At 46.3% G+C, this 17335-nt stretch overlaps 1 protein-coding gene across 5 annotated transcripts in view; it reads right to left on the bottom strand.

Moving 5' to 3' along the window:
* Nucleotides 1–15868, bottom strand: part of TTF1 (transcription termination factor 1) — a 29048-nt gene extending 13180 nt beyond the window's left edge. For 2 of the 5 annotated variants that reach the window (XR_008700620.1, XM_055541480.1), the window contains exons 1-5: nucleotides 15710–15868; nucleotides 9018–10048; nucleotides 5456–5676; nucleotides 3845–4030; nucleotides 2622–2700 (exon numbers count right to left, since the gene is read on the bottom strand). Coding sequence is in view for 4 of the 5 variants with exons in the window: in XM_055541480.1 (XP_055397455.1) it covers nucleotides 2622–2700; nucleotides 3845–4030; nucleotides 5456–5676; nucleotides 9018–10030 (1499 nt within the window). In the remaining variant the exon portion in view is untranslated. Of the gene's footprint in view, nucleotides 1–2621; nucleotides 2701–3844; nucleotides 4031–5455; nucleotides 5677–9017; nucleotides 10049–12721; nucleotides 12922–15709 lie in introns of all 5 variants that reach the window. The other 3 variants (XM_055541483.1, XM_055541481.1, XM_055541482.1) reach the window with 3 other exon arrangements.
* Nucleotides 15869–17335: the final 1467 nt, after the last annotated feature.

Below are 17335 nucleotides of genomic sequence, written 5' to 3' on the forward strand. Positions count from 1 at the left end.
CGCTCTCCACGGTTCAGCTCCACCAGTCACCTTGGCCTCTAGACCTGCGATGGGAAGCCCTCCTCTCCCTTCCACTCGACCCCCTGGAAAGCTCCTGCCGGCTCTTCAGATGCAGTTGAAGTGGTGCGTCTCCAGCCAGGCTTTCCTGACCATCAGGGCTGGCGGTGCCCTGCCATCCCATTACTGCCCTGTCACTACTTCCAACAGTGTACTGTGGCTCCCTGGTTTGCCTGACCTTCCCCCACGCCACCACCGGCCAATGGAAATGTTGTCTGAGTCAACTGTGTCACTTAGAAATTTCTAGGGGTTGTGTGAAAATTAATTGTATTTGGTTTTAGATGAGTTAATTTAATAACACATTTTATTTAACCCAATGTATTAAAGTTAGAGTAAACTCCGGGAGTTGGTGATGGACAGCGAGGCCTGGCATGCTGCAGTCCATGGGGTTGCAAAGGGTCGGACACGACTGAGCGATTGAACTGAACTGAACTGAATGTATTAAACCTGCAGCCATTTCAACATGTAATCAGAACCTCAAAATATGAATAAGGGACTTTATATTCCCTTCTCTACACTGGGGCTTCCCTTGTGGCTCAGCGGGTAAAGAATCTGCCTGCAACGTGGGAGATCTGGGTTTGATCCCTGGGTTGAGAAGATACCCTGGAGAAGGGAAGGCTGCCCACTCCAGTGTTCTGGCCTGGAGAATTCCATGCAGTAGGACGCAGAGAGTCAGACGTGACTGAGTGACCTTTACTCCACTTCTTCTCCATACGAGGCCTTCTAAATCCAGTGAGTATTTTATTCTTCAGAACGGCAAGGCTTGGACTAACCACGGCTTGAGTGCTCCACGTCGTGTGAGGGTAGTGGTCCCAAGACGGACAGCACAGCTCTGCAGGGGACGTCCTTGGAGGGCGGGGCCCCATGGACTTTCTTGACACGTAATAGACTCTCAATAAAGACATGACAGGTGGCTTAGCACAAATCTGTCAGTTTAAGGAAGTTAAGGTGAATGAACCCCACATAAAAGCAAAGATATTCAAGAAAAGAACTAAAATGCACTATAAAGAGATTTTTGAGATCAAACACCTAAAATGTTTAAGTGAAGAAGAAGCCATCTTTATGACATTCTACAACTCCTTATGGATGGAGTGGGGGATGTGGAGGTTGATGTTATTACTAATATGACATGAAAGCAGCCTTTATAAAATACTAACCATCTCTAGTGAGAGTGATCCACAGCTATCTCAGGACAGTTAAGATTCCAGTGTTCTCAGAAATGTATCTAAAATGCAGAGAATGGTTCAACGACATTGAATGGCAATCCTTCACCACTAAGAATCAAGCTTTCCAGCAGTTTCCTTCTCAGGGCAGGCAGGGTCTTACTGAGATTTAAAACATGACTTAAGAGCACCTTTGCAGCCACAGAAAAGAGGTGCGGAGAAACTGAGTGGACAAAAATGAGGAAACAAGTGTTCTGACCTCTGCAGCTCCTTGGAGCCTTTCAATTCTTTGATTTTTGACTTCCTGTGGCTTTCTCACTTAAGAATTCCTTAAACTATAAAAACACTCTTAGGGTACATGGCCACCACAACATAAATATGGCAGCAATGAACTGTATGATCAGAATGAGACTTCCATTATTCTAAAAATGTCATTCCCACACCTAGGTTACCTCATTTGTCAACACTGATTTAGCAAAAGTGTTCTTTTAAGTCCCACTGAACATGTCATCTCTGGTGAATTTTCTTAAAGTTCTGTCCACAGCTGTGTGACGCTGGGGCTTGGGGAAGGGGTGGGGGACAGGTTTCAGTCCCCATGAACACCTTTCCTCTACTTTAGCTTTATTTCTTTCAGGCAAAAGTTTCAAAAAAGAAACCAAGGTCATATCTGTGTTAAGATCTGATAACACGTATGTCTTGGTTTAAAATCATGGCGCTAAGGAGGACCCAATGGCCCTGATAGGTTCACACTGTCTGCCTCCTGGAGGTGGGATCAGTGGTTGAGCCCTTGGTGGCTGGCTGGAACCTCATGCGCGGGAGCTGACACTTTTCTGCTCATCCCTTTGTTCTGAAGCAGAGTGCTTACCTACAACCGATGCTCAATCTACATTTGTTTTATTTGGAGTGTTAGAAACAGACCATAATTGGGTATTTTACTTAGGAAAAAACGAGATGAAAGACTGGCCATTGCCCCATGAAACTCTCTGCACTGATGCAACTGAATCACGCTGGGATGGCCTTACTCGTGCTCAGCTCCACCTTCCAATATTCACCGGAAACCCAGCACCGGGCTCAGCGCTGCAGGCGCGCTGCACTGAGAAGGGGCGTCTGGGCTCCCAAGGAGCTTACAGCTTGGGAGGCCACCGAGAAAACCTCATGAGCAATGGTAAGAGGCAGTGCATGGTGAGTACTAAGATAAAAGCAGAAAGGAAAACTAGGGGTTTAAAAGAGGGATATTGTGGAAGATTTACTCAAGAGGTTGCACCTGAAAGGGTCCTTGGAGACATACAAATGGCAACACACCTTGTCTCGCACACAAGAATCTTCACCATTTTGTTGTGGACCCTTTGACTTATATTATCACAAAGACCAGAGAAATGTCCTGCTCCCGTTTTTTCTTACCTGCCTTTGTAATTGTTGACATCAAACATCTTCTTTGCTCGATAATATACGAGTTTCCAGGGCCGGGCAATGCCCTTACCTGAAGCCAGAAAAGAGGTGGTCAGAGGGACTCTGGGAGTGTGGCAGGGAACGCAGTTGCAATTATAAAAGAAACCCAGGAGAGCCCCTTTTTACTACATGAGCGATCCTAGACCCCAGGTGGAGGCCGGGATTTCCTAGGTCCTGCAGAAAGCTGTCTTGGGAAGCAGATATATTGATACAAAATCCCATTTCCTGGATGGTCTCTGAAAACTACATGCTCAGTATGGAGGCTCTCTGGCTTCTGGTCTCCTAAATTCATGAAAAGAACCTCATAAGGCACAGGCGCTGAATTAGAAGGGGAGGCTGAGGTGGAGGACACACACCAGCAGTTCTCTGTAAGATAAAACAAAAATCTTTTCCAAGCGAATAAGCTTTTTCCTGCTTTTCCACTCCAACGATGAAATGGTCCCCCAGCAGGCTGACTGTTCTGCTTTCCTTTGTGCATTCCAGACAAAAACCTAAGAAATCCTCCTCTTTAAATACAACAGAGATTTACTATTATTATTATTTATTTGTCTCCACCAGGTCTTAGTCGTGGCGTGGAAATTCTTTCAGTTGCAGCATGTGGGGTCTAGTTCCCTGACCAGGGATCAAACCCAGGTCTCTTGAATTAGGAGCGCCGAGTCTTAGTCATTGGACCACCAGGGGAGTCACAAGAGACTTTTTTTCAGTCCAAACCTATACTGCTTCATGACCTTCTCCGACTTTCCAAGGATACCTCCAGGACGAGGGTCCCAGCTCAAGCACACACATGGCTCTACTTAGAGACCCTGGGAGGTGCTGGCACACAGAGGGATGTGCTTTTTGCAGTATATGCAAAAAAAAAATAAAATAAAATACACAGTACAGGACTGTGAGAGGAACCAAAACTGTGACTGTTACCCAGTAGCAAAGAGTCAGACAGGACTGAAGCGTAAGCATGCAGGAAACCCGGAAGCCGATCATTTCTTACACCTGTCAACGCGCTAGTGAACACGTTCCAAAGCCCTGGAAGTACAGGCTGGCAGGAAAAGGACTGCTAACACAGCAGCCACCACGCGCTGCTGCAGCGGTGGCCAGACCCCGCGCTCAGTGATCGCCGTGATCACACACGCAAGGCTGGAAGGCTGTGGAGGCTCAAAGAGCCCCAGTTCTAAACTTACTAATGTGCACTCTGAACGCGTATTTCCTCTTTAAGTCGGTGATCACAGACTTCTCCTCCGGGTATCTGTCTGCGTACAGCAGCTTGTCTGCGTTCTCGATTCCCGTCAGGGACAGGAATTCTTGCACATTCTTCTCCAACTGCTGATTTTCCTTCACGGAAAACTTGCCAAATTTAATAGTGACACCTAGGATTGGGGGTGGTGGGGGCGGGAGAAAAAGGCACCAATGTTAAGTCTTTAGGAACTTATGACACAGTGCCTGTCAGCCCCTCCCCTCGTGTCAGGGAGCAGCCCCCGCCTGGGCCCTGGACATCTGCTCCCCTAAAGAGTTCAGCTCAAGCCACACTGTCCTCCCCAAGTCTCCCCTGGTCATCCTACTCCAGTGTGACCTCTGCTGTGTCATCAATCCCTTCTTATACAGTTACTTTAAAGAAATATTGAGAGTAATATACATTAAAAATTCAAACTATTGACACAGAAGTTTAAAAGAAGCCCCCTTCACTCTCCTCTGCCACATAGTCCCCTAAAGCAGTGCTGCCAATTGGCTTGCACTTACGTGAACACGTATGTACATTCTGTGTGTGGACCTTGGGGGATGGAGGGGTCAAGGTCACTGCAATTCACGTTTTATTCCTTGTCATAATTCCAAGCACTCAAGTCTCATTATTAATGACTGCGTTACACAGTACACCTTCCCATTCTTAGACTTATTTTTTGGCCAAGCCACGTGGCATGTGGGATCTTAGTTTCTAACCAGGCATTGAACCTATGCCCCCTGCAGTGGAAGTGAGGAGGCCACTGGACCGCCAAGGAGGTCCCAGACTTATTTTTAAAATCTTTTCATAAAATACACACTCATAAAAATGTCAACATAAAATACAGAAATAAAATGGGGTCCTTTATAGATACTGCTCAATGAATTGTTCTTCTTGCTTAGTTTGTCTATTTTTTTAAAAAACTAATCAACATGATGAATTCTATAAGGCTAACGCCCCCCTTTTACTTTTGTCAATAACCAGTGGCACCGGGCGTCACACGGCAGACAGTCGTGAGTAAATACCACTCACTTGCAGTACGAAGCCCTACACTTGCAGTTCATTCTGAAATCCAATAGGCTTTCTGAGAGCTGCTTGTAACACAGTGAAATCAAGGAGGAGACCAAGCTGGGTAATGCTTGAAACCATGGCAACTACCACCAGCTCACCCTCCAATCAACACCCTGGAAATTACATCTCATCAAAGCCAATGATATTTGATACGAGTATTTTCGTTTAATCTCACTGGTGCATCCTTCCCAGGCTCTTAGCCACTTAACCTCTTTCTCCACATTTTCCAGGCTTCATCTGTGTTCTCCGGGTTCTTTCAGCCTTGTTCTTCCCTCACCTCCCCTACCAAAACTTGCGTCAAAAAAGAGGAAAACCATTGCGCTTTATTTTGCTAATTTTATAGCACAGATGACGGTTCCGGAAGGAGATGAAGCTGCAAGCAGCTAAGGGATGCTTCCCGTAAACTATAAAGCGGAGCCTGTGCACAAAGGAGGTCCGGGCAATTTACACACATATTAATAGCAAAGAAGTCTGACCAACATTCAAGCTCAGTCCACAAACTCACCCTGGGCTTTGAACTCTTTAAACCGCCCCAGGTCATCTCGGTACATCCGCTTGATGGTGGTGGCAGCCCTGTCCTTGATGTCGGGGATGAATTCCTGCAGCTGCTTCACTGCAGACTCCAAGTCCACCTCCGGATCTTCGGAATCTCGCGAATCTTCAGATAAATATTTAGCTATGGAATCTTTAGCCGAATTGCTTTCATCGTCATTTGTAGGTTCTGACCTACGGAGAAAAACTGGGTTGATTAACCTCAATGGGTCACGTGCCCAATGGCTTTCAGATTCTTTTCTTACAATGACTCTCATTTAGACTGTGACAACATTAAAGCTTGCAGGGATCCTGCAGTTGATTCAGTCCACGACATCTGAACTCTTTAATGTGCTGAACAGCTTTACTAACTCGATACACCTTTGGGGCTGACAAGAAGGTAAACACGCAGCCCTAATCCCTATTTCCACAAGGTGTTGCTTCTTATATTTAGTGTTTCTCAACTTTATTGTTTCAGATATTGACTTCCTAATAAACCAGGCCCTCTTCTATGCTCATGGATACTCAAGACACCTCTGGGACTCTTTCAGTGAGTTACGTTCTATAATAATGGTTATTAATTAGGTAAGTCAATATTTAGGGTCTTCATAGTTACCACTACTTCAGTACAGTTAACAACGGCCATATTTTTTCCCCTTTGCAGTATAAAGAAACACAGTTTTCTATGTATTGGTCATTAATTCATCCCCAGAAACTTCCAATCAGCTGTCCAAAGCCGCTCTTAGTCAACTATATCAGCTAGCTGCTCAGATAGGTAACTGAAAAATGAAACTGAAACTGTATGCACTTGTCTGAGCAAAGGGTCGACAGTCTTCACAGGTTCACAGCTCAGTACAAGAACCATGAGCCTAGAACACTCCTGCCTCCTTATGAGTGACCTAAAATGCCCTGATGAGATGACACGGAGGGTGATGTGAGCTGGGCCCTAGGCCATTTAACTTCTACTTCAAGCCAGGACAATCTTCTAGTCAGCAAAGAGAAGAAAGTCACTGATAAGGAAATGGGGAGGAAACCGGTCCCAAGCGCCAGGAAATCAGATAAAGTGGTTTAGGAAAACTCCTGCATCTATTCATCAGCCGCGATATTTAAATGATAACTATGTAAATAACAATATCTAAACTTCTTTTATTTGGGAGAACCCTAATTCAAGTTTTCTTCCTGCTCCAGTAACATTCTAAGTTCTCTAATCCTTTCTCCTATCTATGTGCATACAGACAAAGGGAACTTTGGGGTCTTAAAATGCCTTTTAAACTTATGCATAGAATTTCAGAGCCAGAGAGTCAGAGACATAAAGAAGGAACTTAGGGTTGTGGTGGCGGGGCGGGGGAAAGGGGGGGGAAGATGGGAGGAAGGAATAGTTACTGGGTTGGGATGGACAAGTACACACTGCTATATTTAAAACGGACAAACAACAAGGACCCACTGTATAGCACAAGGAACTGCGCTCAGTGTTACGTGGCAGCCTGGAGGTGGCGGGGGCGGGGGGAGGGGGCATATGCAGTTTGGGGGAGAATGGATACATGTATATGTAAGGGCTGAGTCCCTTCACTGCTCACCTGAGACTATCACAACGTTGTTAACTGGCTACACCCAATACAAAAGAAATGGTAGGGACCTCACAGAAGCAGAGGATATTAAGAAAGAAGCAGAAATGGTAGGGACCTAACAGAAGCAGAAGATATTAAGAGGTGGCAAGAATACACTCAAGAACTGTACAAAAAAAATCTTCATGACCCAGATAATCACGACGGTGTGATCACTCACCTAGAGCCAGACATCCTGGAATGTGAGGTCAAGTGGGCCTTAGGAAGCATCACTACGAACAAAGATAGTGGAGGTGATGGAATTCCAGCTGAGCTATTTCAATTCCTGAAAGATGATGCTGTCAAAGTGCTGCACTCAATATGCCAGCAAATCTGGAAAACTCAGCAGTGGCCACAGGACTGGAAAAGTTGTTTTCATTCCAATCCCAAAGAAAGGAAATGCCAAAGAATGCTCAAACTACTGCACAATTGCACTCATCTCACATGCTAGTAAAGTAATGCTCAAAATTCTCCAAGCCAGGCTTCAGCAACATGTGAACCGTGAACTTCCAGATGTTCAAGCTGGTTTTAGAAAAGACAGAGGAACCAGAGATCAAAGTGCCAACATCTGCTGGATCATGGAAAAAGCAAGAGAGTTCCAGAAAAACATCTATTTCTGCTTTACTGACTATGCCAAAGCCTTTGACTGTGTGGATCACAATAAACTGTGGAAAATTCTGAAAGAGATAGGAATACCAGACCACCTGACCTGCCTCTTGAGAAACCTGTATGCAGGTCAGGAAGCAACAGTTAGAACTGGACATGGAATAACAGACCGATTCCAAGTAGGAAAAGGAGCATGTCAAGGCTGTATATTGTCACCCTGCTTTTTTTTAACTTATATGCAGAGTACATCATGAGAAATGCTGGGCTGGAGGAAACACAAGCTGGAATCAAGATTGCTGGGAGAAATATCAATAACCTCAGATATGCAGATGGCACCACCCTTATGGCAGAAAGTGAAGAGGAACTAAAGAGCTTCTTGATGAAAGTGAGAGAGGAGAGTGAAAAAGTTGGCTTAAAGCTCAACATTCAGAAAACTAAGATCATGGCATCCGGTCCCATCACTTCATGGCAAATAGACAGGGAAACAGTGGAAACAGTGGGTGACTTTATTTTTCTGGGCTCCAAAATCACGGCAGATGGTGATTGCAGTCATGAAATTAAAATATGCTTACTCCTTGGAAGGAAAGTTATGACCAACCTAGATAGCATATTAAAAAGCAGAGACATTACTTTGCCAACAAAGGTCCGTCTAGTCAAGGCTATGGTTTTTCCAGTGGTCATGTATGGATGTGAGAGTTGGACTATAAAGAAAGCTGAGCGCCGAAGAATTGATGCTTTTGAACTGTGGTGTTGGAGAAGACTCTTGAAAGTCCTTGGACTGCAAGGAGATCCAACCAGTCCATCCTAAAGGAGATCAGTCCTGGCTGTTCATTGGAAGGACTGATATTGAAGCTGAAACTCCTAATACTTTGGCCACCTGATGCGAAGAGCTGACTCATTTGAAAAGACCCTGATCCTGCCAAAGATTGAGGGCAGGAGGAGAAGGGCACGACAGAAGATGAGATGGTTGGATGGCATCACTGACTCGATGGACATAGGTTTGGGTTGACTCCGGGAGTTGGTGATGGACAGGGAGGCCTGGCGTGCTGCGGTTCATGGGGTCGCAGAGTCGGACACGACTGAGCGACTGAACTGAATACAAAAGAAAAAGTTAAAAAAAAAAATAGTTCTCATGAAAACAGAATCTAACTGCCTTATTATATACACGAAGAAAGGAAGGTCCCTGACAAGTTATGCAGTTAGTTCTGCACGTCACTCTATACCCGGATGGTACACCTCTTCATGATTTCTAGCACTCACTATAGCTCGGCTGAACAAAGAGGTCACAGGCAGGATTCACACACAAGATGTACACCATCACGTTACCTCTGCACCTTTTTGGAACAGGCCTGGGGATTCTCCTCTTGTGGCCTGGGTTTCGCACTTCCTTCAACCAAGGTACCTTCCAGGGAATCAAGAGGCGTGTCCTCAGAGCTCCTCCTGGGCACTGAAAAATCACCAGGCTCCATGGCGCTCTCAAGAGATCTTCGCTTCCTTTTCTTAGACTTTTTCTTGAGGCCGCTGGAATCCTGACTGCCTCCTGAAGTCTCGACCTCGTCGGCTACTCGGGATCCCTCCGAGTACACACTCTTGGCCCTCTTGGGCGCAGCCAAGGCCTCGAATTCTGGGGGATCTGGATGCTTCCTCTTCCTTTTCCTGGACTTGCTGTGACCCGCAGACATTGAGAGTTGCACGATTCCCTCTTCTTGGTCCACTTGAGGCTGCGGTTCCTGCTCCTGGGAGGCTGCCCTGGGCAGGGCGATGCTTGCACCCAGACTTTCCTGGACAGCATCCCAGGATTCAACTTCCCTCTGACGTTTTTTGTGCTTCTTCTTCTTCTTCTTCTTCCGAACTTCACTGTGCAGCTCCTCGGACGTGTTTTCACGTGGCTTAGTAACTGAATGGGGTTCGTCTACTTCAGGCCGTTCTGCTGACTTCTGCTCCTTGCTCGCATCAACGTAAACGACATCCACATCGCTTCTGAAATTCTTCGGTGTGTTCTCGATATTTTCTTTATCCACCAGGACGTACGCAACACCTGTTTCCTCGTCGACTCCCGAAGCACTTTTTCTTCTCTTTTTCTTCTTTTTTGGTTTAGATGTGGCCATTTCAGTCTCATCGCAGATTTCTGATATCTTCAAAGGAGAAGAAACGAGACACTGGCTGTCCTTTCTCTTTTTTTTACTCTTTGTTATGTCACACTGCTCGTTTGCCAGGGGGTCGGTTCTGAAACTCTCCTGGGAATGCCTCCGATGTCTGTCCTTATGTTTAGAATGCTTAGCCTTTTTCTTCACGAAAACGGGAGTTTGGGTTTCCAAGCTGCTTGATTCTCTTTCCATTTTACTCCTGTAGGGGAACTTAACAACATGGTTTATTTTTGCAGTGCATTTTATACATTAGCCTCAGAATAAAGAAAACAAAATCACAGAAGGATGAAATTGCATGACAAACGATAAGCCTGGAGTCATGATTATAAATGTCCTATTACTCTAAAAGCACAGCAAGCTCACTATAATTCACTTGTCTGCTTCCATTGCCTTTATGATATAGGAAGAAAAACCAGTTAGCTGAGAACAATGCTCTGGCGTGATCAGGCCCTTGCTCCCCCTCCTCTTTTACCTCTCTTTTGTGTTCCAGCCAAACATGCCTTTTTCTTTTTCTTTCTATGGCTCCCCAAACATGCTCCAATCCTCTCCTTGGCTCAAAGTCTGATAAAACATAATTTCCTCTCTCCAGGATGCTCTCCATTGCCTCCCGCCCCTCCCTGCCTCCTGCCTCCTTTCATCTTTCAGAGCTTGGCTTGAACATCGCTTCTTCAAGAAAGTTTTAAAAGAACACATACATTATAATACCATGTATATTAAATTAAAAAAATATACACATTATGGTTCCCAGGTGGCTCAGTGGTAAAGAATCCACTTGCCAAGCAAGAGACACAGGTTTGATCCTTGGGTCAGGAAGATCCCCTGGAGAAGGGAATGGCAACCCACCCAGTATCCTTGCCTGGGAAATCCCATGGACACAGGAGCCTGGCGGGCTACGGTCCATGGGTTTGCAAAGAGTCAGACTAAATAACAACCAAATATATTACATTTAAAACACAAAAAAACAGTTTTCTGAATGGATATATATGTGGCAAAACTATGAACACAGTAAACTGGCAAATCATGGATTAGGGACAAGTAGAGAGCCAGCTCGGAAAAGGCAAGGGCACCCCACTCCAGCACTCTTGCCTGGAAAATCCCATGGACGGAGGAGCCTGATGGGCTGCAGTCCATGGGGTCGCTAAGAGTCAGACATGACTGAGCGACTTCACTTTCACTTTTCACTTTCATGCATTGGAGAAGGAAATGGCAACCCACTCCAGTGTTCTTGCCTGGAGAATCCTAGGAACGGGGGAGCCTGGTGGGCTGCCGTCTAAGGGGTCACACAGAGTCGGACACGACTGAAGCGACTTAGCAGCTTAGCAGAGAGCCAGCTTCTCTCATATCTGTAAATTTTTCTTTCTCTTCCTTTTTTTTAGGCCACGCCCTATGACGGCATGTGAGATTTCAGTTCTGTAACCAGGGATCCACGCGTGTTCCCTGCAGTGGGAGTGCAGGGTCTTAACCACTGGACTGCTAGGGAAGTCCCTGTAGTCTTTTATTTCTTAACTGGAGTAATGAGTACAGGGGTGTTTGTTATATTTTTGTCTACGCTTACTTGACTGCCTTAAATAGTTCACTTTATAAAGCAAGGGGCAGAACAAGGGCACAGGCTGCTTTCACTTGTGTTAAAAACAAGCAAATGAAGGATATAAATGTACTAAGTATCTACAAAAGGGAAAGACAGAAAAGAAAGTTTTCCTGATCACTTGGGCTTTGTCTATTCCCCAGACAATATATTTTCACAGCAAACTACTTCTCTTTTACAGCATTTAGCCCAGCTGTGGTTCACAGCGAGGACAGCAGGCAACCACTGACCTCAAGCTAAAAGATTATCTCTTTGAGAAAGAAGCTGAATGGGCCTTATTAGTGGTTCAAAGAAGAGTCCAAGTTCTGCAGTTAGTTGGAATGAAGTTTAATAAGGCCCCCAAGTCAGTTCTTATACACAGCACGTGCACTCTGGAGTTTGAATACAGGAATAGAAATGTACTTCACAAAAGACATGGTTAAAAATATAATTTTACAAACATGTCTTATACCTCTCCTTGCTCTGTACTGCTTCTGGGTTTCAATTTTTAAGATTTTACTTCTCTGTAAGTAGGAAGTATGTTTACAGGGGTCAAACATCAAAGTAATCTCTGAGTAGCCCTCCTCCTTCTCACACAGAAGGTGCAGGAGTGCTAAGTCACTTTGGTTGTGTCCAGCTCTTTGTGACCCTCTGGACTGTAGCCCACCAGGCTCCTCCCCGCCAGGCTTCAGGCAAGAACACTGGATTGGATTGTCGTTCCCACCTCCAGGGGATCTTCCCCACCCAGGAATCGAACCAGGAATCTCTTCTGTCTCCTGCGTTGGCAGGCGGGGTTTTTATCACTGGCACCACCTAGGAAGCCCTTCACACGGTGTCTGTATTTTACGATCTGCATTTTGTGATTTTCATTTAACAGATTCTGGAGACCTCTCTGTATCAATGGTCTTTCAATTCGGAATGCTACGCACATTTTCTACAGAAGCTACCTACTTTTTCCTAGGTAGTAAAGAAACTGTAACAGCTGTGGGGCTTCCCTGGTGGCCGGGTGGTTAGGAGTCCCCCCTACCAATGCAGCGGACCTGAATTCAATCCCCAGTCCAGGAAGGTCCCACATGCTGCAGAACAACTGGGTCTGCGCTCTAGAGCCCGTGCTCTGCTCTGCAACAAGAGAAGCCCCCCGATGAGAGGCCTGTGCACCGCACCCAAGAGCAGCCCCTGCTCGCCACAACTAGAGAACGTCCCTGCAGCAGCCAAATATTAAAACAACAAAAAAAGAATTGTGTAGCTGGAAGGTCTGGGAATGACAAACATGTGGACTGATCAGACTAAGAGCCAAATCCCCAGTCTCACGACTGTACCTTCAACGGAGGCACCAGGAGCTTTGGTGGAGGCCTCTCTTCCTGGCATCACTCGGAGACACATGGGCACCCATCTCTGACTCTCTGAGACCTCAGCCGTAAGCAGTGTAACGGCTGCAACTCGATGGCCTGTTCAGAGAGGGCCCAGCGGGCTTTGGCTGTCTCCTCCACTATCAGAGCCCCAGCGTCTAGCACAGTGCCTGGTTCACGGGAGGAATCCAATAAATACGTTTTGAGAATGAATTAATGCCTTCTCTTTGGTTGCTCTGGAACTGTTAAGAACAGGTGGAGGAAAAAACTCACAACTGGGCAGATGGGCACTGCTTTAAGCCCTTAGCTGCTGACAACAGCTGGGACCTGAGCAGTGACCAGCAACTGAGCCCTGTCTCTCTAGTTCTGTGCTGTCCAATACAGCAGCCACGAGCCACATGAGGCTGCTGAGTGCTTAAACGTGGTTAGGCCAAACTGCGTCTAAGCATAAATACACACTGCATTTCAAAGACTTGGAACAGAGACAGAGAAAGAGCTCACCCATAGCTGTTGTTTATTGCTTTCATGATGAAATGATGGTTTGGATATAGTTCAGTATGTGCATTCCTACTTCTCTTTCCTTTTTATGTTTTTTTTTTTTAATGTAGCTACTAGCAAATTCTAAATGACACACGTGGCTTGTGTTCTTATGTTTTCTGAGAACAGCAGTGCTCCAGAAGGCTCACTTGCCTACTCTTCTTGAAATGGTTATTTCAAATCTTCCCAGGTGGCGCTAGTGGTAAAGAACCCACCTACCAATGCAGGAGATATAAAAGATACCGGTTCAATCCCTGGGTTGGGAAGATCCCTTGGAGGAGGGCATGGCAACCCACTCCAGTATTCTTGCCTGGAGAATCCCATGGATAGAGGAGCCTGGCAGGGTACAGTCCGTGAGGTTGCAAAGAGTTGGACATGACTGAAATGATTTAGCACACATGAATTTTGCAGCTCAACAAGCTACAAAATTTCATCCTTCACTCTGACCTGAAGTAGATTAACTTGCCTCTGACCTCACACACTTACACACATTAGCTAAGAAATATGTCCCCCCAAATCTAACATGTTTGCCTGCATTTGCCCTGTTCTCCCCTCTTGCTGCTGCAAACGAAGTGTTTCTTCTCCGTGGACCCCAACCTCCTCCTCCTCCTCCTCAGAGAGATGGTGATCCATCAGCTAACCAGTCTCTCCCCTTCTACCTCCTGCACTGGATCCCTTCTAGCAATGTCCAACAATCTTCAGACTATTTTCTAACTTAAAACAAAAAACAAGGATGCCACTATCCTCCAATCCCAAAGTCCCACCTAGCTATTCTCTTTCCTCCCCTTCACAACAAAATTTCTTTTTTTTTTTTTTTTGCCACACCACACAACTTGTGGGATCTTACTTCCCTGAAAGTGAAAGTCGCTCAGTCCCATCCAACTCTTTTGACCCCATGGATTATACAGCCCATGGAATTCTCCAGGCCAGAATACTGGAGTGCGTAGCCTTTTTCCTTCTCCAGGGGATCTTCCCAACCCGGGAATTGAACCCAGGTCTCCCACATTGCATGTGGACTCCTTGCCAGCTGAGCCACCCTGACCAGGGATCAAACCTATGTCCCCTGTAGTGCAAGCATGGTGTCCCAGCCACTGGACCACCAGAGACTTCTCTCAAGCTCTCTTAATAACAATGAACAGAGCAGATAATTCTTTTAAATATTCATTTACCTTTCATCCGTTTCTTTCTTTTTGGTAAATACCTTGTATGTTGCTCCTTCTGGTTTCTTGAACTCAGCACAACCTTTTATGTATAGGGTCACTTCCCCACTAAAAACCATTTTTCTTTTTTTTTTTTTTTTAATGGCCTCTCCATTGTTCTTAAGACAGAATCCCAAATCCTTACAGATCTACCATTCCCTTTATGATTTAGTCTGGTCCAAGACCACCTCTCCACCTCTCATTTTTCTGTGGGTTTCAGACATCCTGTTTTCTTTATGTCCCCAGAATATACCATGATATCTTTATCAGGGGATTTACAAAAGCACCTCATTCTCCCAGGAATGCATTTCCCTCTGCGTTACCTTTCTGCGCTATAACTAGTCTTCCCCGCCCCCACTTCCCCCTATAACTAGTCTTAAGTTTGAAAATCACTTTCTCTAATTCCTCCTGGGTCCCGCCTCCTCCTTACAGGGTTTCTCAACAATCCAGCTGTTTCCCCGATGGCACTTAGCTCCGGAGGGACGTAACCGGCCACCTAAGGGCTGCGGTCTCCTCGTCCTGTTTGTTTCCCAAACGGTTCCCTGGATATGCATTTATCCCTATTTATACGCATTTATCCCTGTTTATGGAGAAGGCAATGGCAACCCACTCCAGTACTCTTGCCTGGAAAATCCCATGGACGGAGGAGCCTGGTGGGCTGCAGTCCATGGGGTCGCTAAGAGTAGGGCACGACTGAGCGACTTCACTTTCACTTTTCACTTTCATGCATTGGAGAAGGAAATGGCAGCCCACTCCATTGTTTTTGCCTGGAGAATCCCAGGGACGGGGGAGCCTGGTGGGCTGCAGTCTATGGGGTCGCAGAGTCGGACACGACTGAAGCGACTTAGCAGCAGCAGCAGCATCCCTATTTATATGCATTTATCCCTATTTATATTCAGAATAGACCACTTCCTGCCTTGCAGGGACGTGCCCAAGCTTGGTCCCGGATTCCCTCCCCACTCTGGGGTTCCATGAAGACCCCGCTCGGCCCCAGGATGGGCATTCCGGGCCTGATAGGAAAAAAAAAAAAAACAAACAACGAAAGTTCCCGCGTGGAAGCGCCTGGAGCGGCTGCGAGAAAACAGGCACCACGTCCATCCCTGGGGACCTGGGTCCAACGCAGGCCTCTGGGGAGATGAAGACAAGCGGCCATAAACAGCTCGGTTCAGACACGATCACTGGGGAAAAAAAACCGGAACAACTGAAAAGCACTCTCACCCACCTGCCAAACGCGTCGTCTCCTTGCCTTTCAATCCGGAAGTGCCGGTGTCGTGGAAGCGGATATCGTCGTGCGTCACTTCCGGCCCGCCCTCCGGCAACGCGTTGCTATGACAGCATGCCGGCCTGCTCTAGGCTGTAATTCGTAGGCCTTTGTTTTCTGCAGGTTTTGTTTACTACCGCGATCTTTGGGAGTTGGGTGCGTCAGGGGAGGGGCTTCCCAGGTGGCGCTCATGGTTAAGAACCTGCCGGCCAAGGCAGGAGATGTGAGAGACTCTAGAGACAAGGGTTCGATCCCTGGGTGGGGAAGATCCCCTGGAGGAAGGCATGGCCACCCACCAGTATTCTTGCCTGGAAAATTGCCATGGACAGAAGAGCCTGGCGGGATACGGTCCATAGGGTCTCACAGAGTCGGACACAACTGAGGTGACTTAGCATGCACGCACAGGGCAGGGGAGAAAGTGGGACGACAGAGCTCTTCCGTCGACTTGCTGGTTCATGCCTACACTGCCATGTATTCAACGGTTATTTTGCTGAGGTCCATCTACACTGAACTGTGATGTTGGAGAAGACTCTTGAGAGTCCCTTGGACTGCAAGGAGATCCAGCCAGTCCATTCTGAAGGAGATCAGCCCTGGGTGTTCTTTGGAAGGAATGATGCTAAAGCTGAAACTCCAGTACTTTGGCCACCTCATGCGAAGAGCTGACTCATTGGAAAACACTCTGATGCTGGGAGGGATTGGGGGCAGGAGAAGAAGGGGATGACAGAGGATGGTGAGAGAGTCATTTCCTAGGCAGATTGATAGGAAATCTAGGGGTCCCCAAGGAGAGAGGGGTCTCCAAATGGAGAAAATAGCCTGCAAGTGTCAGACATTTTTATCTCTCTTAAACGGCAGGAGGAAACAAACTAACAATATTTTTTTCCTTCTCTATACAAATTTAAAGAGAGGTTTCTCTTAAAATACTGTGTTGTCATAATGACACCTGGTTTCGCCTGAAGTTAGCTATTCTTGAGCCTAGAGATAACCAATGCCTTTTTCTTATGGAAATGTTTGTCTTAAGCTATGCTAATGTACTACACCTTTACCCCAAACTCTGTCTCCAAGTCGGTTCCGCCTCTTGGCCCAAAACCTACTTGACAAACCAGTATGTTATACTCAGATATTGTTCCCCTAATCTATGTAAATGAAACTATTTGTATGGTGGTCTGCCCTTCTTTAAGATTCAAGTTAATCATTTTATGGCCCAGGATAAACCATTTGGTGCCATTCTGAATTTTAAGACATTCCTTTCTTTCATTAACAGACTGCTAGTGACTATATAACATCCAATTGAAGACTAGCAGGGGGGGTACTCTTTCTGCCCCCTTCTGATGCCTATGTCAGAAGCTTTCTCTATCTCCTTTATACTTTAATAAAACTTTATTACACAAAAGCTCTGAGCGATCAAGCCTCATCTCTGGCCCCGGATTGAATTCTTCTTCTCCGGGGGCCGAGAATCCCAGTGTATTCGCGTGATTCAACAACAACCTTTCAATGAGATGGCTGGATGGCATCACTGACTCGATGGATGTGAGTCTGAGTGAACTCCGGGAGTTGGTGATGGACAGGGAGGCCTGGGCGTGCTGCAAT

The sequence above is a fragment of the Bubalus kerabau genome, chromosome 11 (genome assembly GCF_029407905.1).
Source record: "Bubalus kerabau isolate K-KA32 ecotype Philippines breed swamp buffalo chromosome 11, PCC_UOA_SB_1v2, whole genome shotgun sequence".
NCBI lineage: Eukaryota > Metazoa > Chordata > Mammalia > Artiodactyla > Bovidae > Bubalus > Bubalus kerabau.